This window comes from Meles meles, chromosome 6 (assembly GCF_922984935.1).
Source record: "Meles meles chromosome 6, mMelMel3.1 paternal haplotype, whole genome shotgun sequence".
Lineage (NCBI taxonomy): Eukaryota > Metazoa > Chordata > Mammalia > Carnivora > Mustelidae > Meles > Meles meles.
The window spans coordinates 78,021,669-78,048,567 of NC_060071.1; the positions used below are offsets into that span (position 1 = coordinate 78,021,669).

Here is a 26,899-nt window from a genome sequence, read left to right on the forward strand (position 1 = left end):
GGCCAATACTCGTTGGTTGAGTCCTGGAAGAGTTTTACAAAGATTTACTGTACTGTTAACTCCAAGATTTTCTTATAACAAAAAGAATGACTGGGGGCGCCTGGGTGGCTCAGTGGGTTAAGCCTCTGCCTTCGGCTCAGGTCGTGATCCCAGGGTCCTGGGATGGAGCCCCACATCGGGCTCTCTGCTCAGCAGGGAGCCTGCTTCCCCCCCCCCCCCCCGCCTGCTGCTCTGCCTACTTGTGATCTCTGTCTGTCAAATAAATCAATAAAATCTTTTAAAAAAATGGCAAGTACTTAATCATCAAAACCAAAACAAAGCAGCATAGTTTGTTTCCTCACTGACATCATAATGCATATGAACAGATTAACTTCAAATTTCAAGGAAAAAGAAAATCTTATTTGTGTCCTAATAGGACAAGTATGAAGATTTATGTTGAAATGGCAACTTTTCAGGATGCCTGGGTGGCTCAGATGGTTAAGTGTCTGCCTTCAGGTCAGGTCATGATCCCATTGTTCTGGGATCAGGTCCCACATCCAGATACCCTCTCAGCAGGGAGTCTGCTTATTCCTCTGCCCGCTGCTCTCCTTGCTTGTGCTCTCGCTAGCTCTCTCTGACAAATAAATAAATAAATAGGCAACTTTTCATAATACAAATCCTGACAAGCTGCACAAAAATTATTAATAGAATGAATAGGTTATCAAGACACTCTGAGCTTCCACATGGGCCTGAAGCAGCAAACCAATGTTAAGAGGCATAGGGACTGGACACAACCTCTACCTGTTCTTCTCGAGTCCTGCAAAAAATTTAGAAACCAGTATCTTCCCACTCTGGCTGAGATATGGGAGTTACGCCTTCCTTAATTCCAGAAGACAGTTCCAAGTCAGGAGATCTCATTTCTAGTCAGAGGTCAGCTCGCCCTTGCAGGACAAATTCAAGACCATTATCAGCCTCTGCAGGGCTTTCTCCCTAAGGCAGGGGATGGAAGCAATTAATCCAGACTCAATTCACTTTATCAGCCTGTGAGAAGCAGGAGTGAATTGACATATTTTGAAATATGGAGAAAAGAATGAAACAAGCTGGATTTGGACCAAGTTCTGCTGCGGACCTGTGTGATGGGGGTTATGTCACATACATCTTAACTGGCTTCCTCCTTTGTAAAACGCACTTTCATGTCCCCAAACGGGTAGGGGTGAGGAGTGTTGGGAGTGGCACATGGGGGTCTTCGCACAGGGTCTCCTCCGCACACCACGAGGAGGTGAGAGCGGATGTTCTAGGCGTCCGTTTGTAATCTACCTCGGGGCTTCTCTGGCCAAGGCTCAGAGGCCTAGTGACCTCTCCAGGGTCACACAAGTCTACTGTCACAAAGTCGATCCAAGGGCCTGGCGGTCTGTGAGGGATCTCGCGAGGTCTGTGAGGAATCTCGCGCGACCTGCATTGGCGCAGCAGCACGCTACCGCGGATCCGTAACCCAGCCACCCCAGAGAGAAGCCGAGGACTGCCACCTAGCGGTCAGTTGTGGCCACGCAAGGGCAGAGTAATGAAAAAGATTGGGTACGACGGCATCCGGGAAGCCAATACGTTCTCAGTCGGCTCTGCAAACGTCTTTTTGCCATTGGGGCTTTCTAATTGTCGATCAGTCACTTGGCTAGTTTTTTATTGGTTTAGCTCCAAACAATCTACACAATCGGCTAATCGCGCGTCCGTTTCCACGAGCATTTTTACGTCATTAGATCGCTCCCTAAATCTGACGAAGATAGTCAGTTCTTCCATTCTATTGGCTGGATGTGGCTCCAATCCCGCACGTCCTGTTCGGGGCGGAAGTGAGAGATCACTATTCCTATTGGCTTAGATTTCCAAGTGGCTGTTGTCTATCAAGTCTATCGCCCAACGTTAGGTCAGAAAGTACCGCCCCGGAAGAGGCAGGCTTTGTGAAGATGGCGGCGCCGGATAGTCCCGTGAGTTTGCTTCCTCGCGTTGGTATTGTGGGATTTTTCTATACCCTTAGCGGCCCTGGGCAAATTATTGGCAGGAGGGAAGGGAGTGATGAAAGGAAGCAGGCACAGCGGGGTGAGAGGAGGAGTAGGGTGATGGAGCGGAAGCTACCGCTTCTCTTAGAAATGTGGAGGATTGGCCGGCTTTGAAGCATGGCTGCATGTGTACTGGAGTGGGAAAGTCGGAAATCTAGGGTGTTTGAAGGAGAGTATTTTCCACCCAAGTCTTCTCATAATCCTGAGGAAAGAAGGGCTTTTCTTTATTTTCTCTCTTCCTCTCACAGGAGGTGCTGGAGTCTGACCTGCCAGGTGCTGTCACACTTTTGAAGAACCTTCAGGAGCAGGTGAGTCATATCACCCCTTTGGGTCGGGTTAGTGACGAATTGGCTTTGGTTTTGTGTGCTTCACCTCCAAACTCTGGTCGTTTGAAGGCATGTATTGAATGATACCAAATACTTTGAGAGCCAAGTAACTTAATGAAAACCTTTTCAGGCTAGAATTTAAAGTAATTGATTTCTGCATCCAAAGCAATACAGAAGACTCCAAAAAGAAGTCGTCTGAATGAATTCCCTTTTCTATTATATAGCTAAGGAAACCAGTGCTGGGAAAAGTGGTATGATTTGCTCTTAGGGTACCTAGGTGTGCTGGTTGAAAGTTCATCCAGTACCGATAAAGGTACAGCACCCTTCCCCCCACCACTGACCCAGTTCCCATCCCTTCCCCCATGGTTTGGTCTGATGATTTCTGTAGCTTTGAGAAAAGGTGGAAAGTTTTTTGTACTTTTTGATGAAGTATCAAAAACCATCTCTGCTATACTTTCCCAGAACTGAAAAGAAGGTAGTGCTGCATTTCAGGTAATGTTGCTGATTTTTAGGCATCATTGTTTAGCTTTTGCCCTTCATAGGTCACAGAGATGACTTAGGTGTATTCTCCTCAGCTGTTTTTTTTTGAACTGATTTCAGGTGATGGCTGTAACTGCACAAATACAAGCTCTGACAAAAAAAGTTCAAGCTAGAGCCTATCCTACAGAGAAGGTAAGACATATTTGAAGAGGGGCACCTGGGTGGCTCAGTCGCTTAGCATCTGCATTTGGCTCAGGTCATGATCCCAACATCCTGGGATCGAGCCCCACATCAGGGTCTCTGCTCAGAGGGAAGCCTGCTTCTCCCCTCCCACTCCCCCTGCTTGTATTCCCTCTCTCTTTGTCTCTCTAAATAAATAAAACCTTAAAAAAAAAAAAAGACATATTTGAAGACCTAATATTCTCTGGCTTGTTCTCAATAGTTCTTTTATCATAGGTTTATTGAGTGTCTCATATGTCCTAAGTGTTAGAGCTTCGAAGATGAGTAAGGTCCAGTTTCTGTGCTGAAGTCTAGTGGAGAAGACAGATCAGAGCAATAGGTCTGAGCAAGAGTAGTCACTTCACAGTGCCAGAGAGCAGAAGAAGTGAGGGAAGGCTTTTCAGAAAAGATGGATTATGAGGAATAAATAAAGAGTCCAGGGAACAGAAAGAAACAGCATGTACAAAGTCACAGAGACCTGAAAGCATGGTGATATCCTGGGAAAGGAGGTCATTTAGTGTGGTTGGCTATACAGTGTGTTGGGGGATGGGATGGGGAGTAGGAAATAACACTAGAAAAGTAGTCACTCTCTGGGACAAATAATACATTGTATGTTAATAAAAATAATAAAGAAAAGTAGTTGCTCTGTGAAGAACCTTGTAGGCCATCTGAGGATTTACGACTGTTATTTCCTCTAATCTAAGATGCCGTTAACTGGGGACATACACTTACTTTATATACTTAAAAAAAATGCTGCCTGTTAATCCATAGTTTAACATTAAGATATCATTGATTAAAAGATACAACCTGACTTCAGAGATGTTAAAATACGGAAATGGTGTGCATATTAAAATTGAAATATGGTAGGGCGCTTATGTGGCTCAGTTGGTTAAGTATCTGCCTTTGGCTCGGGTCATGATTCTGGGGACCTGGGATCAAGTCCTGCATTGTTTCGGGCTCCCTGCTCAGCAGGGAGTCTGCTTCTCCCCGTGCTGCACACTCTCTCAAATAAATCTTTTTTAAAAAATTGAAATATGGTAGTTTTCAAATTAAGGTCTTGTAGAACCTTCTTAGGGATCATTGGATGTGAAGCAGTATAGAAGGAGGGCTCTGGGTCACTGGGTCATTCATACCTGCTTCAACTGGAAAACTGGTATTACCTGTTTTATGTATTGAGGTTTTTGTCCTTAGGTGTTATTTGAGCAAAAAATTCCATAGGTCAACAAAAGTATGGAAATCTTTATGGTAGCTTATTAAGTAAGAGACATTGAAAGATTTTTTTTTCTCTTAAGTAGGTGCCACACCCAGTGGAGTTGGAACCCAAAGTGGGGCTTGGACTCATGACCCTGAGATCAAGACCTGAGCTGAGATCAATTAAAGATTTTATTCTTTTTTTTTTTTTTCAAGATTATTTATTTATTTGAGAGAGAGTACACAAGTGGGGGGGAGAGGGAGACGCAGACTCCCCACCAAGTGGGGAGCTTCATTTGGGCCTGGATCTCAGGACTCTGGGATCATGACCTGAGCCAAAGGCAGATGCTTAACGAACTGAGCCACCCAGGTGCCCCTAAAGATTTTATTCTTTTTTTTTTTTTTAATTTTAACTTTTTTTTTTTTTTTTAAGATTTTTATTTATTTATTTGACAGATAGAGATCACAAGTAGGCAGAGGCAGGCAGAGAGAGAGGAGGAAGCAGGCTTCCCACTAAGCAGAGAGCCCGATGTGGGGCTCGATCCCAGGACCCTGGGATCATGACCTGAGCCGAAGGCAGAGGCTTTAACCCATTGAGCCACCCAGGCGCCCCAAGATTTTCTTCTTAAGTAATCTCTACACCCAACATGGGGCTTGAACTCACAACCCTGAGATCAAAGTTGCATGTTCCATTGACTGAGCCAGCCATGCACCCCTATAGCTAATAAAATCTTTAATATATTTTTGCCTTTTCTTTCTCATCATGCAGTTTTGTTTTTAGCTATTTTTATTTTTTCATCTTTGTGTTTTCTTTTTGTTGTTTTTTCTATATGCTTGTCACTCAGTTTGAACTTAACAGTGTCCAAGCTCATCAGAAGAACCTGCTTCTCAAATTCTTGGCTAGTTCTGGGCTGCCAGCGTATTTATTAGATCACTCACTATAGCGGCATCTGGCTGGCTCAGTCAGAAGATCACATGACACGTTACCCAAAAAAACCCAGGGGAAAAAAAAAACAAAAAACTTATATTAGATCACTATATATTTATTCATTGAACAGATATTTAGTAACTTATCCCTCAGGACCAAAACCTTACTAGGCGCTTTACAGGTTACAGAGTGCTTTCCTCTTTTATTTTATTTAAGCCTCATAATTGGGGCGCCTGGGTGGCTCAGTGGATTAAGCCTCTGCCTTCGGCTCGGGTCATGATCTCGGGGTCCTGGGATCGAGCCCCGCATTGGGCTCTCTGCTAAGCGGAGAACCTGCTTCCCCCTCTCTATCAGCCTGCCTCTCTGCCTACTTGTGATCTCTATCTGTCAAATAAATAAAATCTTTAACAAAAAATTACCTTGAGCTTAGGTGTTAGACTGAGTTTGAATCCCAGCTCTACTCCTAATACTCTGTAGTCGTAGTAGAATATGTAGTCTCTCTGAAATAAGTCTTCCCAGGGCTGTGGACTTTTACAGTTTCATTTTATGTCATCACAATTTTTTTTTAAGATTTTATTATTTATTTGACAGAGATCACAAGTCCGTGTCTATATATGTAGATTATTGTTTTTAACTCTATTGCATAATTCCATTGTATGGGGATAAAATTAATTGTTTTGATTAAATTAACTTAAGATTCAGCACTGTATGGAGACAGTTTGATTATCAAAATTTAGAGGGCTCCTGAAGAGTAGAGGCCAAGGATGCTGCTCAACATCCTGCAGGGCCCAGATAGCCTTCCCAACAAAAAATTGCCCATTCCCAAATGTCAGTGGCTCTGAGGTCGAGAAACCATGTCATTGTTATTTTGGGGGCTGCTTTATTGATTTTCCTGTTCTTACTGTCTTCCAGTAATTCTTACAGGTTTGCCTCTGTCATGTTAGCATAGTTGTCGCTGGGGCCATTTTAGGTAGAGTCACCTCCTTGAAACTATTCCAGATACCTTAAAGGAACTGATTGGGAAAAACATGAACTTGAAAAAAATTATCCTGTTTATCCTACGCCTTCCTTCTGATTTTCTAGCTAAAAATGAATTTGCATCTCTTACTCTGTTTTTCACCTCAGGGTCTTAGCCTCTTGGAAGTAAAAGACCAGCTACTACTCATGTACCTTATGGATTTGACCCATCTCATCCTGGACAAAGCCTCAGGAGGGTCTCTTCAGGGACATCCTGCAGTTTTGAGACTGGTGGAGATTCGCACGGTATGAAGCACTGGGCATCTTAGTGTTCTAGGTTTCCACAGCCTAAACTCTAGGACTGTCACACAGTAGCTCTCATTTAAGTGGGTGTTTTTTATGATTAAGTGAGGAACCAAATGAAAAAACTTTTCTCATTCATTTGTTCTGGTTTGTTAATATTTTAGGTTCTTTTTTTTTTTTAAGATTTTATTTATTTATTTGACAGAGATCACAAGTAGGCAGAGAGGCAAGCAGAGAGAGAGGAGGAAGCAGGCTCCCTGCTGCGCAGAGAGCCCGATATGGGGCTTGATCCCAGGACCCTGGGATCATGACCTGAGCCAAAGGCAGAGGCTTTAACCCACTGAGCCACCCAGGCGCCCTAATATTTTAGGTTCTTTTTCTGGCAACTTAATATAGAGACTCTGATGTATGTTTAATTTTGGGAAGGGAATGTAATCCTACCTAACCACATTATAGGTTTTGGAAAAGCTTCGTCCCTTGGACCAAAAACTGAAGTATCAAGTTGACAAACTAGTCAAGACTGCAGTGACAGGCAGCCTCAGTAAGTGGCAGAAGCTTTAAGGTTATGTGGGGACTGTCATAAATTTCTAAATCTTGTAAAATATTTTGGGTTTTTTATTTCAGGTGAGAACGACCCACTCTGTTTTAAGCCTCATCCCAGCAATATGATGAGCAAGGTAGGGAGTTGCATTATTCTAGTTTTCCTGAGGACTCTAAGCCTGAATGAGCCTCATGGTGATCCCAGATCTCCTGGGATTCTCTTACTACTCTTGACTCCCATCTTGTGCCTTAGAATAGAGAGTATGATGTTTTCCTTTCTTAGTTTTGTTTATATTCCCACCTCCCCAGGCTACTCTAGCTTTGGTTTTTCTTATTGTCTAACATTTCCTAAGTTTATGCGCATTATGTTCTTTTGTAGTTGAGCTCTGAGGATGAGGAAGATGAAGCCGAAGAAGGCCAATCTGCAGCTTCAGGGAAGAAATCTACAAAAGGAACGGTTAAGAAATATGTTCCACCACGCTTGGTTCCAGTACATTATGGTATGAACTGTGGCTGCTGCTTCCTCAGCATAAATTGTGTTTCTCTTTTCCTTTTCTCTGTTCTGGGATAACCCTTGCTGATTTTTATCACATAGATGAAACAGAAGCGGAGAGGGAGAAGAAGCGCCTAGAACGGGCCAAAAAACGGGCATTGAGCAGCTCTGTCATTCGTGAACTGAAGGAGCAGTACTCAGATGCTCCAGAGGAAATCCATGATGCTCGGCATCCTCATGTTACTCGTCAAAGTCAAGAGGATCAACACAGGTCTGAGTCTTTGCAGTTGGAAATTGTTTTCTACACCATAGAGAGCTGTCCTTATGTTTTGGATGAATGTGATTAAGTCTGGTACCAAGGGAACTCACATTGTAGAGAAAGTGGAGTAAAAGGCTGATGGTTTAATTTTGTTTCATTTCTTTTCTTTTCCTTTTTAAAAGATTTTATTTATTTATTTCACAGAGAGACCATGAGAGAGGGAACACAAACGGGGAGTGCAGAGGGAGAAGCAGGCTTCCTGTTGAGCAAGGAGCCCAAAGCGGGGCTTGATCCCAGGTTCCCAGGATCATGACCTGAGCCAAAGGCAGATGCTTAATAACTGAGCCATACTGGCACGCCCCAGGCTGATGGTTTCTAAGAATGAGGAGTGTTAAGTACAGAATAGGGGAAGAATGTTTTCTTTTTCCCCAACAATTTGAGCTGTTTAGGCTGAACAAATGCTGTAGGAAGAGGAATATGTGCAGTTTTATCCATTCTGTGGGACTTAGAAATTCTGTGTTTCGCTATCACAGTTCTCACTTTTGCTCAGAAGGCAATGAAGTCATATTTCTAAAACGGCATTGAGAGTGATAGATAAGTTCAGGGAAGAAAAGCAAAAAAGCAAATGTAATATGAATACAGACTCACCAGTTTTGCCTTGGCGGCAATCTCTGTTCATAGATTTGAGTGAAGGGGCCCATGTAGGGAATCCTGTTTGTGAAGGTGAAGTAGAAGAGGTTTCTAGTATAATAGCTTAAGTATTCTTGTGGATGGACTATGAGTTCATTTCTAGGGAAGAGGGAAGTTCTAGCATAAAGAACATTTCGATGAAGAAGCGCGATATTAGACATCTGGTTTGTTCTTAAATACTCCATTGACTTGCTGTCAATATGAGCAGGGGGTGAGTAAATACCTGGGCCCTGGGCCCAGGTTCTTGGCTGCAGCTTTCTGTGTGTATGGACTAAACATGTTGTAAACTGTTTTTGCGGCAGGATTAACTATGAGGAGAGCATGATGGTGCGTTTAAGTGTCAGTAAACGTGAGAAAGGACGGCGAAAACGGGCAGATGTCATGAGCTCACAACTCCATTCCCTCACACACTTCAGTGACATCAGTGCTTTGACAGGAGGAGCCCCTCATCTTGATGAGGTGAGGTTGTGGGTACAGTAGTGGAAGATAGCCTCCTGGATTTCAGCCAGGTGGATGTGGGGCTCATTACCATGCGGAATGCAGGAAGGGATGCTAACCCTTGGACGTACACCACCATTCCTTCACTTCTCCATCTGTCTCCAGGATCAGAATCCTGTTAAGAAGCGGAAGAAGATACCAAAGAAAGGTCGGAAGAAAAAAGGTCAGTCAATGGCTAGGACTTGGATGGTGAAGTGCAGGGTGGGCAGTACAAATTGGGATGTGAGCTCTCAGGATTTGCCCTCCTAGGTCTCACCAACCCCTCTAGTATCTCTTCCTGACTGGGCATTCATCTTTTTAGAGGTGGGCTTCATTATTCTTTGTCAAGCAGAAAATCAGCATCATTCACAAACAAGATTTCTGGATTCTGTCTCTAAGATCCCACAGTTTGTATGCAGGCTTCCTTTAGTAGAACTGTGGAAGTACCACTTGAAGGAACCGTTATCATGGTTCAGTTTCATTCCTACTTCTAGTCTTTTGTCCTGGGAAGATGCAGAGAGTATTGCCCAGGGGACCCGCCCTTCCTGAGCCCTTCTCTCTAAGTGTTCTTTTTTTCTTGTCCCCTCAGCTTTTCCAACTGTCCTTTGCCTCATTCTTGGTTTCCCTTCCTTTCAGGTTTTCGGAGGCGGCGGTGATTATGGGTGTACATGTTTATATTGTATTTGTTGTCATCCTGGGATACTTCTAATTTCACTGTATGTAGGTTTTTTTTTTTTTCCCTTGAAATTCGTTGTTTGCTCTGGATATATGGAAAGATCTTTATTAATAAAATTGATTTTACTTATGAATTGAAGCCCCTTTTGCACATGTATTGTATGACTGGACTCACTGGGTGTGGGGTGTTTTTGGTGAGAGGGTGATAAAAGGGAAAAAGGAAAGATTAAATTTTGGGGGAGTGAGAGAAGTTTGACTTTATACAGTTTCCTTTGATAGTATATTTTCCTCAGAAACTGTAAATTGGTCATTTTTTAAAAAAATATTTTATTTATTTGACAGACAGAGATCACAAGTAGGCAGAGAGGCAGGCAGAGAGAGAGGAAGGGAAGCAGGCTCCCTGCTGATGCGGGACTCGATCCCAGGACCTTGGGATCATGATCTGAGCTGAAGGCAGAGGCTTTAACCCACTGAGCCACCCAGGCACCCCTGTAAATTGGTCATTTAACAGAAAATATTGGGGGATTAGAATAGTATAATCAACTCTTCCAACCCACATTGCCCCAATTTCATGTATGATTTGTTGTAATTGAATTCAAGTCATCTTAAATAAGTGGGTTTTGTTTTGTTATTGTATCTGCTGGCCACCAGATGGCATCAGTGGTTCAGGAAACTTTTGGTGCTAGACTCCGGCAAAAGCTATGTAGAACCTTTCCTTGCCCACAAGTTACTCTTCTCTCCGCATTTGATTGTTTTTCTTTTCTTTCTAAAATAGTATAAACAATAGAGCTGATCCTTGGTCAGTCAAAGAATTAATCTGGAGAGAATAGCAGAGTGAATAAGACTAGAGTGTGAAGAATCAGCATAGTCTTGTATTTTGTAGCCTTTGACCTTCCCTCAACTAAGGCCCTAGTTTACCAGTCAGTAAAGGCCAGTACTTTTTCAAAGAGCTTACAGAGGAGTGCCGAAAATAGGCAGACAGAATATTCCTAGTTTGAAGACCAAAAGAATGAGAATCCCACAGAAATAAAGCCTAAGTCAAGGGATTGGTAGGAGTTACGTATCTGAGATCTTGTATTCTGTCCACAGAATGACTTCTGTTGGTGCGAGATCGTTCAGGCCTTGGATAATATAGAAAGTGAAAAGAGGAACAGGAAGAGACAGAAGTTGAAGAATCTGTAGAATAAGTTCACTGGAGTTTTTATAAGGGCTTGGGATTTCATGAAAAGCTAACTTCGTGTCTGCATTCCTGGGCAGTGGCATGGAGAAGGGGTATAATTAGGTTATTACATCACTAAATCCTTGTTGATTCTGAGTCCTGTGGATTTAGATTTACACTGGTCTGCCCAACTGGGTGGGGTCTGTTTCTGGTCAACTGTAGCCTGGTAGAAAGTAGGAGACGACCTAGTACTGTCTTCTGTTGACTCTGTCATCTTGGGCAGATCACTTAACATCCCTGGCCTTTAACTTTGCTCAGCTGAGAAATGAATGTGTTAGACTGAATCTCTGAGATTCCCTCTAGGATGGGTTTATTTCTGGGGCCTTGATCTTTTAGTCCTTGGCAGATCTGAGGGAGCCTGACCTGCCCAGGACCCTCATACTTCTATTTGCTCCAATGAATCTAAGCAAAGAGCCACAAGAACAGATTTAGAGATTCTTTTCCCTTTCTGGCTGAGCTAACTGGACAGGAGGTTCAGTTCAAAAACGCTTTAGTTAGGGGACGCCTGGGTGGCTCAGTGGGTTAAAGACTTTGCCTTCGGCTCAGGTCATGATCCTGGGATCCTGGGATCGAGCCCCGAATCGAGCTCTCTGCTTGGCAGGGAGCCTGCTCCCTGCCCCCCCCCCCCAAATCTTTAAAACAAAAACAAAAGAAAAATGCTTTAGTTAGGATCACCACATTCACTTCTTAGGACTAACTTGCATTTGTTTCTGCCTTTTTTTTTTTTTTTTAAAGATTTTATTTATTTATTTTACAGAGATCACAAGTAGGCAGAGAGGCAGGCAGAGAGAGTGAGACTGCCAAGCGGAGAGCCCAATGCGGGACTCGATCCCAGGACCCCGAGATCATGACCTGAGCCGAAGGCAGCGGCTTAAACCACTGAGCCACCCAGGCGCCCCTTGTTTCTGCTTTATCAAGATTTTTGGGTTATGGGCACTGCCAAGGAAAAGGAGTACTTTTTTTTAACCTTTTTCCTTTTTTTTTTTTTTTTAAGATTTTATTTATTTATTTGACAGAGAGAGACAGTGAGAGAGAGAACACAAGCAGGGGGAGTGGGAGAGGGAGAAGCAGGCCTCTCACGGAGCAGGGAGCCCGACGCGGGACTCGATTCCGGGACCCTGGGATCATGACCTGAGCCGAAGGCAGATGCTTAATGACTAAGCCACCCAGGCGCCCCTTTTTTTTCTCTTTTTTAAATTCTTCCTTTGTGTTATATATGGAGCCAAGCACTTTACACATAACCCTTAGAAATTATATACCACCAATATTTTACAGTGAGGAAACTAAGACACTTAGGCCGTTTGCCCAAGGTTACATGGCTAACAAATTAGATAGCCATGCTTGAAGAACAGCGTGGAGACCCTCAAGTGTCTTGGGGCTCATGAAAATCTTCAGGTTATTTTTTTCCTTTTTAAAAATAGTGATAGGTAGTTTATAGCCTCCCTACAGCCCCATTTCTGTTCAAGGTCTTGCTTTGAAAGAAACCACAAGTTCCAGATACTCTTCTGCCTTCTTGGTGGTGCACCAGTGAACTGAATAAACAATAGCCCCTGCCTTTGTGAATCTTACATTAATTCAATCCAGTCTTCAATCCCAGAATGTCTTGTTACCCTGGTTTTCTAGATGATAGGCACTAGTTGAAAGAGGTTTCCAACAAAATGTTAAATAGTTTTTGAGAATATTTGCCTCATGGTCATCAAATACCATTTAGAGAACACTGCTGACAAAGTTTTACTGGGATTTGCAATATGTAAAACAGGCATAAGTGAAGTTACTTTAGTTAAAATGGGGATGAAAGATGCTGGAGCCCTCTGTTCTCATAGCTTGCTTTCCCCAAGATTTCTGAGTAGCTCCAAGCAGAATTTTCAACTCCATAGAATGTAGTTTGAAAACTACTGTTAAATAGTAGTAGAACAAGGGAACTAAGAATTTGAATCTCAGGATTTCTTTATGGCTGTTGTTCGCTTTTCTTCTATCCTTTATTCCTCCTCATAGATTTGGTTCTTTGATTGTTCAGACCACATAAATGTCAGATTTCTTCAGTGCAATGCTAGCAACAGATCGTTTCCAATGTTCACTAAGTAATGTCTGTCATTAGTGCATATGAGCCCCAGTTCAGTTTTTGTAATGGTAAAGAGAGTCTTGGCCTTGCTCTTGTCAAGTAATTTAGTGTCTTTCTCTGCCTTAGTTTTTTCATCTGAGGGGTGAAGGAGGGTTTGACCAAGACCTGGTTTTCCTGTTTTTATTAGTTTTATGAAGGCTTGGGGAAGTTGTCAGGAGTTCACAGCAGTCTTCATGGATATATATTTTTTATTAAAAAAAATATATTTTGTTTACAAGGAAGGGATAATCTCATTGTGTCCATTTTCAGTACCACGGAGAGTTCTGGCTTTCCCAGCTTGTTGGTTGCCTTGGGTTGGTGAAAGTACATAGCTAAACCAGTCCATAGAGCTGCATGGTGGAGATCTGCCACTTTGCAGAGGCTAGTTTATCTGTCCAGTCTCCAGTTCTGATTGGTAGCAGATTGAGTGAGGGTCAACAACAGTTCTGAGTATTCCCGTCCTCCCTGCAGTCTCTTAGGTGTGTAAATCTCAGATCCATGTTTAGACTTATCCAAGGATTTGGCCAACTTGATGGAAGCATGTGAGTGAGTGAACTGCCTTCTCCTCTGCTGGTAACATCATTCATATTGTGATGCACAAGACTTTAAACAACCCTTAAGAGGAACTCTGTCCCCTATTCTTTGCTTACAGACCCTTGAGGAGACTTAAACTTGCTCTTTGATTTCTTGTGCTCAGCCTCTCTTTCTGCCTCTGCATGGAGAAAAGCATCACTGCTCTGGCTCTCTGCCCAGTCTTGCTTTTGTATTTCTTTGATCTCATTGTTGAGAGGGTCTCAGAGAAGCCCCAAGAGCCGTGCCTTCGCATGTTTAAGCTATTGATGCTCTTGAAATAACAGAGCCTTGCTGTGTAAGAAGTATATTAAAGGTCTGTCCTGAACAAATTTGGGTCAATAGGTGGCAGTAGTCACCTAGTCCCGAGGCCCTGACACCCCCTGAACACAAGCACATTTGATGGCCATTATATTTAAGGTTGTGAGAAAGGAGGTCACATTGAAATAAAAATGGGGGAAAACCATCCCTTTTTGGTGGAATCCAGGAAATGCTGAAATGTACTGGGTTAGTTCCGTGGGGGTGTTGTATGGGGGAGATTGCAAACAGCCTGAAGGGCCCTGGTAGGAAACAGCAGGGCCTAAGGATTGGGGGAGGACTTCGTGGGTACTGAGGTTTCTGAGAGCTGGAGTAAGACCGTGTTAAATGAGGACCAGTGCTGAAAAGAGAGTCGGGTTGGGGGAGAGTAGAGAGGAAGAGGTGGAGGAGGGAGAGGCAGAGCTGTGTGAAGGGACCAGGGAAGGGGTGGGCTGTGATGGGGAGGACTGCGGTTAGAGGGGGAGGGGAAGGCTGCTGCAATACTGAGCCCATCGAATGGGGGAGGGGGGATATTTGTCTGTGCTGCAGCTGCATTGGCTCCCCTCCCCCACAATTCCAGGGAGCTGGAGCAATGCTGGCAAATCTGTCTTCATGTATTTATTATTATTAAAAATGTGACGGATCCTTCCTCCCTGGAAGCATAACAAATACCACTGATCACATTTCTCTCCCTCTCCTCCCTCTGCAGAGCTTTTGCGTTCTCTCTTTCATTCTTTCCACCCCATCCCCCTCCCAGGTCTGTTTGACTGGTGGTGGTGGTGGGGGGACCCTTCCTTTTCCTTCTCTGAGCTTGGTGGCTCCCTGGGGGTTTCTAATGATGGTTGGGAGTTTCAAGGCGATGCTGGGAGGAAGCAGCTGAGTGAGGGGCATCCATTGCCCCAAGGAGGGAGCTATGCTCCAACATCCACTGGGGAAAGGAAATCACTTGGAAATAAAGATAAAATCTTTTCTCAAGCTAATGAAAGAAGAAGCAGCGCACGCATTCCTTTCAGTACCCGGCATTTCTTCCATCTCATACCCTTTTGTACTGCCTTAATTCTGAGGGGGAAACCCCATTGGAATGGAAAAAGCCAGTTCTGTGTCCTCTTTCCCTTACCTTGTTAAGTCCCTCTTTTCCCAGGAGAGCCATATAGAATTTATTCTTTTAGCCTGCGTGTTGGTTACCGAGAGGTTTGAAGGGCAGAAGCCATAGCTTCTCCCTCCCTGCCTGCACCCCAGACTCCCCATGCCCAGGTGGGGGCCTCTTTTGTTGCTGTCTGTAACCCTTCACCATGCCCATAGGTGGTGCTGCTGTTGCTCTGCGTGCTGGCCCTCCTCCCACCCCCTGGCGCCCTCCCCCTTTCCCCAGCCCTCTACTGCCTGATTGTTATTCCACCAACGTCTCCTCTACTGTTCCCTTCCTCAAATTAATTTTGTGGCGCTCTTTTTCCGCAGTGCCATCTTCCCCTCCCCCCACTCCAGCTCTCTTGCTTTCTCTGTTTCTCTCCCTCTCCTTCTCTCTGTCTGCAGGTTTTCTGTTGGCCACCCCTATCTAAAATCTACACTCTTCTTACTCCCTTTCTTTTTCTTTATCTCTTCTACTGGTGGCGTCTTACAGATGACTCTCCTAATGAAAAGCGGCTGTGGATAAGAGTGGGTGAGAAGAGAGCCAGGGCGAGGGGAACTGAAGAGTCAGTGTTGACGGCCAGGTCAGGAGAGTGACAAGGCTCTGTGAGAGAAGTGAATGGAAGTGGGAAAGTAAAGGTATCCTCTGCTGTCCAGATCTGTTCAGTGTCTGGATTTGGATAACGAGAGCTCAGCTGGCAAGGGAATACTGTGTTAATCTGAATTCACAGAATTTGATTCTAGGACAGTGGGAGATAGGGAGTCACAAGAATTCAGATAATCAGGGCTTCAGCCAAAAAGTTCTGGTTTAGATTGCTAAGGATAGTTGTGCTTTTGTTACCCTGTATTTGAAGACTCAGGAAGAAAACCGTGCTCTTAAAACCTGTTCTCTGGTCCCTCAGGAGATGTCCTGTTATTGATCTTTTGAGTCCTGAGAAGATCCTTCTTGCCAGGACAGCTGTGATGCCTGCTTGGGTATCCTGGCTGCCTGCTGAGCCCAGTTCTGGCTGTCCTCTGTAGGATCTCAGTTAGCTCTTGTAGCCTGTTTCTTTCTCCTGCCATTCTGGGTCTCCTTTATCTCAGCCAAGTTGATGTGGTTGCTTTACTCAGCCGTAGCTGCCTTTATTGTTTAGTCTTTCCAGAATGTAGCCCAAATGCATCAGACCACTACCCTAGCTCTTACCCCACCTTGCTTCTTAACTTTATCTGGAGACTGCTCGTTGTGTGACCAGTACAAACCCTAGTTAACTCAGCAGTGTCATTGATTGTAAGGTTATCCAATTTCTAGGATGGCTAATTTTCCTCTTACTGAATTATTTTTATGGATGAATAGCATCCTAGCAGCTGTCTGGACAAGTGCTGAGTCTCTGCCTTGTGTGTGCCCTAGGAATTACGGGTGGACATGTGGCCTCCTTCCTTCATTTCCGCATGGGAAGAGATCTTCCCTAGCATATGTGGTAGTCCCAGAGCGACTAGCACCCACTTCCCTAGCATATGTGGGTCAAGGCTGCCTCCTAGGTAGGGGAGAGGCAGAGTTCCCTGCCCAGCAGAGCACGGAAGGAGCCTCAGTGAAAACAGGGACTAGAACACTATATCCTTCACTTTATTCTCTGAGCCTTGCAGGTGCCTGTGAAAACCTCTCTTTTTGCCTGCCTCTTCCACCTTCCTAAGGTGTGCATATTGATGGAGGCAGGTAGGCCAGTGGACTCTTTGTTTCCTCAGCTGAATTTTCTACTGCCCTTTTTCAGACCCTCCAGTTAGGGTCATGGACTCACATAACATAGGCAGTGATCCGTGTTAAGGTCCTTCTCTTAAAAGCAAGGCCCAATAAATATTTGTTGCACTGTATGGTAGGAACTTTTCAGCTTTAGTACCCTTCTAGAAGAGTTATAAATTAAGTTTTAACTGTTTCTTCCCTTAGTGCTTATAATGCTGTAGCTAAAATTGTTGATTTTTGTTTTCTTTCACTCAAGCCTTATAGAGGGAAGTGATTTGTCCAAAACTTTATGAATAAATCATTAGCAGAGCTGACATGAGAGCCTATATCCTCTCCGACATCTAGGTCGTCTGGCTTTGTTGACTCCCACTTGGAAACCAGTGTTCCCATTTCATCCCCAGAGTCACTGAAAGCCTTGAAGCCAGCAGCAGGTCAGATTTTATGTCTACACTAAGCCAGCCTTGGTTGGCCTGCTGGGGGAGAGCATCAGCCGTGGGAGAGCTGGGGTACGTGCACCGGACGGGTACCTGGCCAGAATTTCTCTTGGGCATTTCATTGTCCACCCTATCGGAGAAGCCTTGACCATGGCAAGGTAGGGGATTTCCAGAGCCCTGGCTTCTGTTTCCCATTCCACATTTAATTTGACCTTATTCCTAATATGCCCCTTCCCCTAAGTCTTCTCCCCCTCAAAAATATCTTAGAGCTCCAGCTCTTAAGCGGTGGATGCTGGAAACTCTGGTCTCTCTTCTTTTCCTTGCGGCTCATTTGCAACCAACTCTTCAGTTCCAGTACAACTTAAATAACAAAAGGCTCTGGGGACTCCATGCTTCCTGTTGGTCTGGAATTTAGTATAAAACCATCATTGTGGCTATATTAATAAATGTCCATATAGTTTTTGATCGTTAATTAAAACCTAAACTAGAAAATAGGCTCAGAAAGCATTCATGTATTTCCATTCTGACTGAGCCTGTAGCAGCTTCCTCTGAGAACTGCTTTGTCTCATCTGCCAGCCTTGGGTTTAGCCCCACGGGTGAACTCTGGAGAATAAAGAGCCCCTGAGTTTCTACTTCCTCTCTCCCAATTGTGATTCACTCACTGCTAGCTCTTGCAGGAAGCCCTAGGTGGTAAAGAGATCAAATCAGAATTCCTAGCCAGGAAAACCCTGTCTCTTAGCTACAATGACCCCTGTCTGCCATTGCATTCAGCTCTATGGCAGTTAACACCAGAAAAGCTTCATCTGGCTTCACACCCTCCTTCTGTTTCTTTCAGTCAAGCCTTATGTAATCTATCACTGATAGCAGACTTCCTTCTTGCCCTCCTTTATTCCCTCCAAGGCTTTAAGCTCCAAAGCTTCCTAGATGCCTCCCACCAAAGAGGTGCTTTCTGAAGCCCAGTCTCTCCTCTCTTTCTCACCCCTCAAATCCTCAAATCAACCCCCTAATAGATGTATCTCCCTCAGTATCAGATGATACCCTTACAGAGCCAGCTGGGTGGTGCTAAAAATGCCATTCCTCACCCTTCTCCCTGCTGGAGCTCCTGGAATCGGGTCTGTAGCCTCCTGTCATCCTAGCCTCCTTTTCTGTTCATTTGGAAGCTTTTCTCCATTGGTTTTGATAAATTCCTGGTTTGGCAGAAATATCCAGTATTTAGGAAGGTCCTGCGGGATGAGTTCCCTGTCTCCGGCATCTGAGTTGACCCTCAGAAAGATCTGCTCCTGCCTCTCCCTGCCTTGCTGCCATTCCCCCTCTGCCTGGCCTAGGCTGGGCAGGATCAGTATGTGGAAGTCCTCTGCTCGGACACTCTATCCCTCTTTATCCATCGTGGCAAACAAAGCGTGGCTCTGCCCCTGACTTCCTCCTCTTCTTTCTCCAGTATTTATTTCTTCTCCTTCGCCTTCTCCCACCTCTCCCTTCCCTCCCCACGTAACACTCCTCATTCCTCTTCCTTTAAATCTCTTTCTCCTCCACTTGCTCCCCGTCGCCCATCTGTGCCTACTCCCCCCCACCCCCACCCCCTCATTTTTCAATAGCATCTTCCTCATTGCCTGCACATGCTGAGGAAATAGGCAGGTATGGGGAAAATGGCTGCAGAGTGGGTCCCTGGTTGTCAGAGTAAGCTATCCCTTTTTCTCCGGAGGAGTAGTGGCTATCTTTTCCCATCTTCTCCTCAGTGGTCCTTAGGAGCCAGGGAACCCCAGGTGCTGGCTCTCTCTTTTGGGATGAACAGTCTCTCCTCTCGGCTTCATCCAGGGTTGAAGAGGAGAGGAGTCATTGGATCCAATAACCTCTTCTTTTGCTCTTCCTGAGTGTGGGTCTGTCCGTGTTTCTCCCCTTTTTTTTCTCGTTCTCTCTCTCTTTCTGTCTCTCCCCAGCACAAAGCGGCGGCAGGACTGAACGAGTCTGTTTAGAGGCTCTGCCAGTCTGTGCCCCTCACTCTTGCCCCTCCCCCCTCGCTGTGCGTGCTATGGGAGGGGGGGTTGGAGGGCGGTGGCATGGTGCCAGCCAACCCAGAACCATCTCCGGTGCCTTCTGCACTAAGGCGGGCTCTGTCTCTCCTGCCCTCCTCCTCTCCCACTCTTCCTGTCCCATTTTTAATTAGCTGCTGAATTAATTAAATCCCACATGCTAATTAACATTCCTACAGGGAAGCGTGCCGGGTCAGAAAAGCAGGGGGTGGTAAAGCAAGACTTCTGTCCATCTAGGATAGGAGATTTGGGGATGAGAGGTGGGGGGGGGGAGGATAAAGGGTAGATGAGGAAAGAATCTAAGTGGGAAGAAACCCGAGAGAGGTATGAAGAGACAGAGAAGGGAAATCATGGAGAATGGAACCTATTAAAAAGGAAAATAATTAGAATAATTAACATGGGAGAAATGAAAGTGTCTTGAAGCCTCTAAAGGTTAGAGGTAGAGCTGTGGGTCTCAAACATTAGCATGCATGAGTAGCCTGAGAAATCATGCTACAGAGGATGCTAATTTGCTGCCTTGAATGTCTTCCAAAGAAATAAATCTCAGTTTTAAGAGGAGTGATTTAGGTTAGAAATGAAGGAGAACTTCCTCCTTGGAAGACAGTGGCATACTCTGCTGAAGAAACTCTTTGGGAGATAAATTCTTACCTGTCTAGAATGGTTAAAGTTTGCCCAAAGCCAGAGGAGATGATGAACTCTAAGGTGTTTTCTAAATAGACCTATTAATCCATAAGTATGTACTCTGTCCTAGAGAATCAAGAAAATCCAGGAAGGGAAAATTTAGGATTCATTCTCAGTTCCCTTTCCGTACTGCATTCTGGTGAGCTTTGAGTTTGTTCTCTGTGGTTCTGTCAACTTTTTAGGGATGAGCCTTCTCTTCAAATCAGATAATTGCTTTGCTGAGAGGTTGAGAGCACTGATTCCTGGTGAGATCTTCAGAAAGATGAGTGCCTTGTGGCTACCATGGCTCCTGGCTTTGAGCAAGGGTAGAGAGACAGGAGAACAACCGGAGTTAGATATAAGAGAGCAGAGAAGGGAGGTTGGGGTGTGGCTTGACAAGGGTAGGTCTGGCACCAAGGATTCCATTAAAGTCACTACTGTGTCCCAACCTGAAAAAAAATAGGGACATCTTGCTTGTTATTGCTTTTTTCTGAAGAGTAAAGAAAACTATATTCAGTACCGCTCTAAATTCCCCTTTGTTTAGCACCCTCAACAAGAACTCAAGTCTGGGAGGAGTCCAGCAGGTTAGAAGAATGTTTCCCAACCATTTCGAGTCTGAAATAGACCAGGAGCAAGTGCTGTGTTGTCTATACCCCTAACCACCATTCATTTAGACGGCATTCCTCACCATTATACCGCAGTAATTAATTCACTCAAACATATTTGCATACAAGCTGTGCAGAGCATGGTACAGCACAGTATCTCAGCCTGTGTGCACGTAAAAATGTGTGCACGCTCTAATAGCACCTGTTGGCCTGCACTGCTTTTGTGTCCTCGTCTATTGTGGGAGATCTGTGTCTGTGTCTGATCTGTTGCAGAGATGGGGGCTTCTGGAGAAACCAGGTCTGTTGAGCGGGGCACACAAAACACTAGCCCAAACCCTCCCATGTTTGCAGCTCTTCAGCAAACGGTGATTAACAGACAGCCATATATTGAGGTTTTAACAGTTGATTTAGAGTCTGTGACATTCCTAGTTGTGAGTATTTTCCTCTGAAGGGAGTGCTTATTTTTTAAAGTTATGAGAAGCATAACAGTGAGTGAGATAAAGAATTATGTGATAAGTAAGGTAGGCAACTCGAGAGGGTCACAGGGCTTATGCTCCTTGATGAGGCTAGACCAGTTCCTAAAGAGGGGCCAGGCCTGAGGAGAGGTACCAGAGAGCAGAGAACAGGATACAGGCTTGTTGTTGTCTGTACTGTATTCCCTTTCACTCTCATAGATGTTTCCCAGCATCTTCCCACTCCAGAATTATGGTTAGGCAATCCGTGCCCATTTATATCTTATTTTGTCCACTTAATGTTGTGTCATATTCTCCTATGCTATTAAAAAAATCAGGTTAGAGAACACCTTGTGAACATGTAATATTCTAACATGGATGTACAATAATTTGTCAAACCAGTTCTTATTGTTGGACATTTAGAATGTTTCCAGGTTTGTGGTTACTGTTTCTCCCTTCTGTGTTGGATAGCCACATCTTTATATGTAAATCTTGCAGTTTTCCAAAGTGAAATTTCTCGAGCAAAGGATAAAGACCCCTATTCTGGTTTGTGGAGTGACTGCATTTGATTCACCCACGGAAGCTTATTATTATTTAATTTTTTAAAAGGATTTATTTTTTGAATAGGTAAAAAATTCAGACACTACAAAAGTTAACACAATGAAATTTTCTTCCACCTTTGTCCCCCATTTCCCTCTCCAGAGGTGTTGAGTGCATGTATAAGCATATATATAGCTACAGGATTGTGAAAAATAGAAATCATTCTGTCTCACCTCCAAAAATTCTAATCTGGTCTGAGGAGGAGCCTTGGAATATCTCCCTCCTCCCCCCACCTCTGATGGCTTTCTAGCTAATTCTACTGTGCAGCCAGATGTGGAACCACCACCAAGTCAGAACTCTCTGGATCCTTTCCAGCTCTAAAATTGAATGACTGAAACTCACAGAGTTAGTAATTTAAAAAATAATAATGATTAATGTTAAGACTAAATCATAATCAGGTGTCATAAAGATTCTCTTTGAAATGATCTCAGGGATCCAATTTTTGATGCTGAATTTATTATTATTAATACAAATAATGGCTACCATTTATGGAGTGCTTATCTGTGCCAGGCTTTAGAAAGTACTTTACACATTCTCACTTAAATTCCATAGCACCCCATGAGCTATGTAATTCTTAAAGCAAGGCTTTGGAAACATCAAAGCAGTGAGCCCATGATCGAGGAACCAGTAAGGGGCAGAAGGAAGATATGAACCCAGGCGTCTTCCTCTGGTGCCCATTCACCTCCATCCCCACCCCAAATGTGAGATCATACTCTGCCTGGTGTTTGATAAACTTGTTTTTTCACTAAAACATATCTTGAGTATCTTTTGTTTCATACATAAAGGTGGTATTTACTTTCATTTTTAGGTTTTTATATTTTTATTTGTCACTCATTACACATGAATACATTTTTTTTTAAGATTTTATTTATTTATTTGACAGAGAGAGATCACAAGTAGATAGAGAGGCAGGCAGAGAGAGAGAGAGGGAAGCAGGCTCCCTGCTGAGCAGAGAGCCTGATGCGGGACTCAATCCCAGGACCCTGAGATCATGACCTGAGCCGAAGGCAGCGGCTTAACCCACTGAGCCACCCAGGTGCCCACATGAATACATTTCTAAAACAAAAAATTCATATAGTACAAATAACGGAAAATTCCTTGATCTCATGTCCCCAATTCTTATAACCACTGTTACCAGATTTGTGTGTATCTGGGCCCTTTTGCATGCATTTATGTATGTAAAGACATACATGGGTTTTTTGAGTGTTTTTAGTTATTTTATTTTTACATAAATGGGAGCATACTATACATAGGGTTCTGTAACATGCTTTTTAAATTATTATATCTTCAAAGTCTAGGTCTTTAAAGATCTTTTTCAATTTTTTAATTGGTACATAATACCTATAGCTTATGCAACCATTTTGCTGGTGACGGGAATTATTATAAACACTACTCTTGTGAAGAAGGTTGAATTGTTTTTCTCACAGATGCCTAAAAGTAAAATTGCTGGATAGAAGTTTTAAATGTTAATGGACACTGAAGCTGCCCTCCAGAAAGGCTAAATGAGTTTGTACTTCCACCAGCAGTGTACCAGAGTGGCATTTCCCTTGCCAGCCCTGGACACACTGCAGCTCTTCCCCTGAATTTGCTTTATGTTAATTGCTTCTTCTGGATGGTCTCTTGCAGAACAAGCCAAATATTGACAGATCTCTTTTGATTAAACTCTAGGGTAACTTTTCGCCTATTATTTCTGACCTCTGTACTGGGCCTGTTCTCTGAGATACATAGACTTTTTTTTTTTTTTTTTTTAAAGAATCTAATTGTCTAAACCTTATGTCTCTTCTGGAATGTCCTCATGCCTGTCCATATCCCCTTTCGCAGTCATTAATATGCCTATAATATTAATATGGTTTAGGCATAACCCTGCTTATGACCAGAATGCTTCTCTCAATGCCCTGTTGGCACAGCGAGAGGGAAGTCCAAGAATTACCTAATATTTTGTTTTAACACATTGTTTATTCGCTGTTTTAACACTTTCTTTGTTTAGTAGCTATGATTTATTCCTGTTGTAATCTTTTTAGAATGTGTGAGTCCGGCTACCTTGAGTGGCCATGCTAACGGGTGGGATCCTGATCAGATCACCAAGAGGCCTCTTGACTATAGGGCAGCATTGACTAGCACCCAGGGTGAAGGGGCCTGCTCTAATGGTAAGGGGCACAGGCAGCCTCAATCCTTGCTGACTTTTGGATGGCAAACACAGGGATAAACAACAAAAAGAAACAAACGGTACTAAAACTAAAGGAGAAGAAAAAAGCATCGTTGCTACATTTAACAGGTTCAGTGGCCTTAATAGTTCTTAGTGGAAAAATAAAGGAGGGGGTGAATTTAGAAAACCTTTTTTCTATTCCTTAAGGTCTTCCTTGATTCTTCTCCTGTGTGAGTAATGGAAGAACAGATAGGTGGAGGTTCCAGTCCTGCGGATATAGGGTCCTTGAATAATTTGGAGTATTTGCTTCTGTGACCATAGAAAGTGGCATTTGGGCAATTTTTAAAAAAAATATTTATTTATTTGACAGAGAGAGAGGTCACAAGTAGGCAGAGAGGCGGGCAGAGAGAGAGGGAAACAGGCCCCTCACTGAGCAGAGAGCCCGATGCGGGGCTCGATCCCAGGACCCCGAGATCATGACCTGAGCGGAAGGCAGAGGCTTAAACCACTGAGCCACCCAGGCGCCCCAGCATTTGGGCAATTTTGCTTCCAGATCTCAATGTTATTGACTGATAAATGAAGAAGAAAAAAAAACCAGGAATCATTCAAGAAATTTCAGGGCTCTAGTGCTGAAAGGGAGTTCGGAGGTCGTTTAATAACGGCATATGGCTTAATGGGTTTTGGGATCTGGAAAAAGTAGACTTGAAATGTAGCCACTTCCTGGTAGCAGAGCTTTGGGCACGTTGCCTCTCTGAGCCTCAGCTACTTCGTTTGCAAAATAAAGAGAATAACTACTTTCTAGGATTTGTATGAAGGATAGAAATAAGTACACAGCCTTTCTTGTCCTTGCCTATGGAAGGTACTTCAGTGCGTATGGTTGTCGTATGGGCCAGCACCCTCGTTTGCATGAGGAAACTCGGGCTCAGGGAAGTGAAATGGACAGCCCAAGGTCACAGAGCCAGTGAGTAGCAGAGCCAGGCCTCAGATTTCGATTTTTTGACTTTCGGCCCAATTTCCTTTCCTACAATGTAGTCTTTTTTCATTCTTTGTTAAAAAACGAAAAGAAAACATGCAGCCCCTTTCCCCCATTCATTCTTCTTTGTCCGTCTCTGTGTGTAGAGAGATAATGGGGGCAGGAACCCTACAGAGTTACAGGATAGGAGGAAGTATTCTGTTGAAGAAACTTAATTGACCAGCTTATCAAAACATTTTGCCAAGCTGGCAGAAAACCGGTGCTCCTGGATCCAGCTCTGGTTCTAAGCAGGGAGAAGTGTACTTTGAGCTCCTCCACTCCCTCCCCCCTTATTTCCTACTGTGCCCACAGGCTCTGGTTGGCCAGGACTTCCAAGTGGATATGACTGATTTGACCCAGTATCCTATTGGCCAACTCTGTTTCCTCCTCACTGGGAGCTGCTGAGAGGAAAATGGCTGGTTGGCCTTTGGGATGTTTCTGCAGTCTGCAGAGGGAAGGAGGGAGGAGGAGGGTGACTGGAAGGTCCAAGGCTGAGAGTCTGGCGTCAGCAAAAAGATGCAAGTGTTTGGGAATCCTTGGCTCTCTTACTGCTCAATTCTGTGCAGAGATTGTCCTGGATGGATGGAGTTGGCAACACCACTCTCCTTTCTGAGCTTCCGTCAGGGACTCTGTATCTTGTGCTGATGAGGATGGCTGCCAGATCCCTCTTCACTGTTGGAACCTGTGCTCTGGACCCTTACCTGCCTTTCGCATAATATATTATATTTTCCTCCTCCCGTTCCCAAAAGGCCTTACTTCTGTCAGGAGATAGTAAATAAATGACACCAGCTACTGACTGCTAACTAGTCTGATTTCATGGTACCCATCCCAGGTGACGTAAAGCCTTAATGTGGGTAAGAGAAGCACTTGTGTCTGCAGAAGGCCCTACGTGACTCCAGGCATGGGCAATTTGGTCAGCACAGTATCTGCAACAGGTAGCATTCGCTAGGCACGAAGTAGCTCTCTCCAAGCCCTGCTTTTTGCATTAGGCACTGTGCTAGGTTCTGGGATGGGATGTGAATTCCCTCTTACAGAGGAATTCAGTTTGGGAGGGAGTCGGGCATGTTCCAGAAGTCATTATGATAGTGGCTGCGTTCTGGAGCAGACCATTTGTGTAAGGTCCTATGTAAGATGAGCCGAGCAGATCCATTAGACATGCCGGGGAAATTCCAGAGCCTCAGTCCAGGCCTGGGCAGTAGTGGTGGGGAGCCTGCACTTTAGTTGTCCGTAGGCTCGGAATCACATGGAAAACTGTTATGCTGGAGGCAGAATCTTCCGGGCACTTTACATGGGAACAGGCACAGCCTATGTCTAAGAGGAATTTTCCTGGTGGAGCAGAAGCCTTAATAGTATTGTTCAGCCACACCCAGGGGTAGGGATGGTATGATCTTCACAAGAATTCCCTGGGCTCGGGGCGCCTGGGTGGCTCAGTGGGTTAAAACCTCTGCCTTTCGCTCAGGTCATGATCCCGGGGTCCGGGATCGAGCCCCGCATCGGGCTCCTTGGCGGGGAGCCTGCTTCCTCCTCTCTCTCTCTCTCTGCCTGCCTCTCTACTTGGGATCTCTATCTGTCAAATAAATAAATAAAAAATCTTAAAAAAAAAAAAAATTCCCTGGGCTCTGGTACGGTACAGTAGCAAAGCTCTGACTGGGGAGTAATAAGACCTATGTTGAAGTGCTTGTTTTCTTACTGAGAGCTGGATCAATTAATCTATAACTTTATTGGGTACCTACCATGTGCAAGGAGGGTATGGAAATCAGGCATATAGACTCCTTTCCTGATCCCAAAAGGTTTCAGGCCAAAGGTTGCATGGCCTAAAGAGGAGGAAGAACAAGTGATTAATAATTACTATTAAACAACTTAATGGCAGGAACTGAGTTACCTATAATTACATCTTTGTGTGTATATGTGTGTTTGTTTTTTTGTTTTTTAAAGAGCTTATTTATTTGACAGAGAGAGCCAGCAAGAGAGGGAACATAAGCGGGGGGGGGGGGGGATGTGGGAGAGAGAGAAGCAGGCTCCACACCGAGCAGGGAGCCCAATGCGGGGCTCGATTCCAGGACTCCAGGACCATGACCTGAGCCAAAGGCAGATGCTTAACAACTGAGCCACCCAGGCACCGCTCTGTGGGTGCTTTTAATAGGTACTCTGGCTCCTCGCTTGGAGCTAAGTACTTAGCAAAGCCCTTGATAAAAATTAGTTGACTGACTACGATTTGTCAATGAAAGGAAAGCCACTTCTGAGGGCCTTGGTGAAGTAATGTTGCATCATTTGAAGAAATAACAGAAAACTCCCTTAGCGCTTAAATGTGTCTGTAGTGCTGTAGGGTCCTTGGAGGGAAATGGGGAACTAAATGCAGATGC

The 26,899-nt window shown here is 44.3% G+C and overlaps 1 protein-coding gene across 1 annotated transcript; it reads left to right on the forward strand.

Moving 5' to 3' along the window:
* Positions 1-1,927: 1,927 nt before the first annotated feature.
* NGDN (neuroguidin) lies at positions 1,928-9,676 on the forward strand. The gene is made up of 11 exons (XM_046007161.1): positions 1,928-1,958; positions 2,279-2,338; positions 2,957-3,028; positions 6,300-6,437; positions 6,891-6,975; positions 7,059-7,111; positions 7,354-7,474; positions 7,570-7,738; positions 8,719-8,875; positions 9,020-9,077; positions 9,530-9,676. The coding sequence occupies exons 1-11, from the start codon at positions 1,938-1,940 to the stop codon at positions 9,547-9,549; spliced, it is 954 nt and encodes a 317-aa protein (XP_045863117.1). The 5' UTR covers positions 1,928-1,937; the 3' UTR covers positions 9,550-9,676.
* Positions 9,677-26,899: the final 17,223 nt, after the last annotated feature.

What these genes read in the sequence shown, in the direction of transcription:
- NGDN (XM_046007161.1), top strand. Translation starts at nt 1,938, where the DNA reads ATGGCGGCGCCGGATAGTCCC. An exon ending in GAGCCTATCCTACAGAGAAG is followed by an intron (nt 3,029 to 6,299) that starts GTAAGACATATT and finishes TTTTCACCTCAG; the next exon opens with GGTCTTAGCCTCTTGGAAGT. An exon ending in GAAAGGTCGGAAGAAAAAAG is followed by an intron (nt 9,078 to 9,529) that starts GTCAGTCAATGG and finishes CCTTCCTTTCAG; the next exon opens with GTTTTCGGAGGCGGCGGTGA.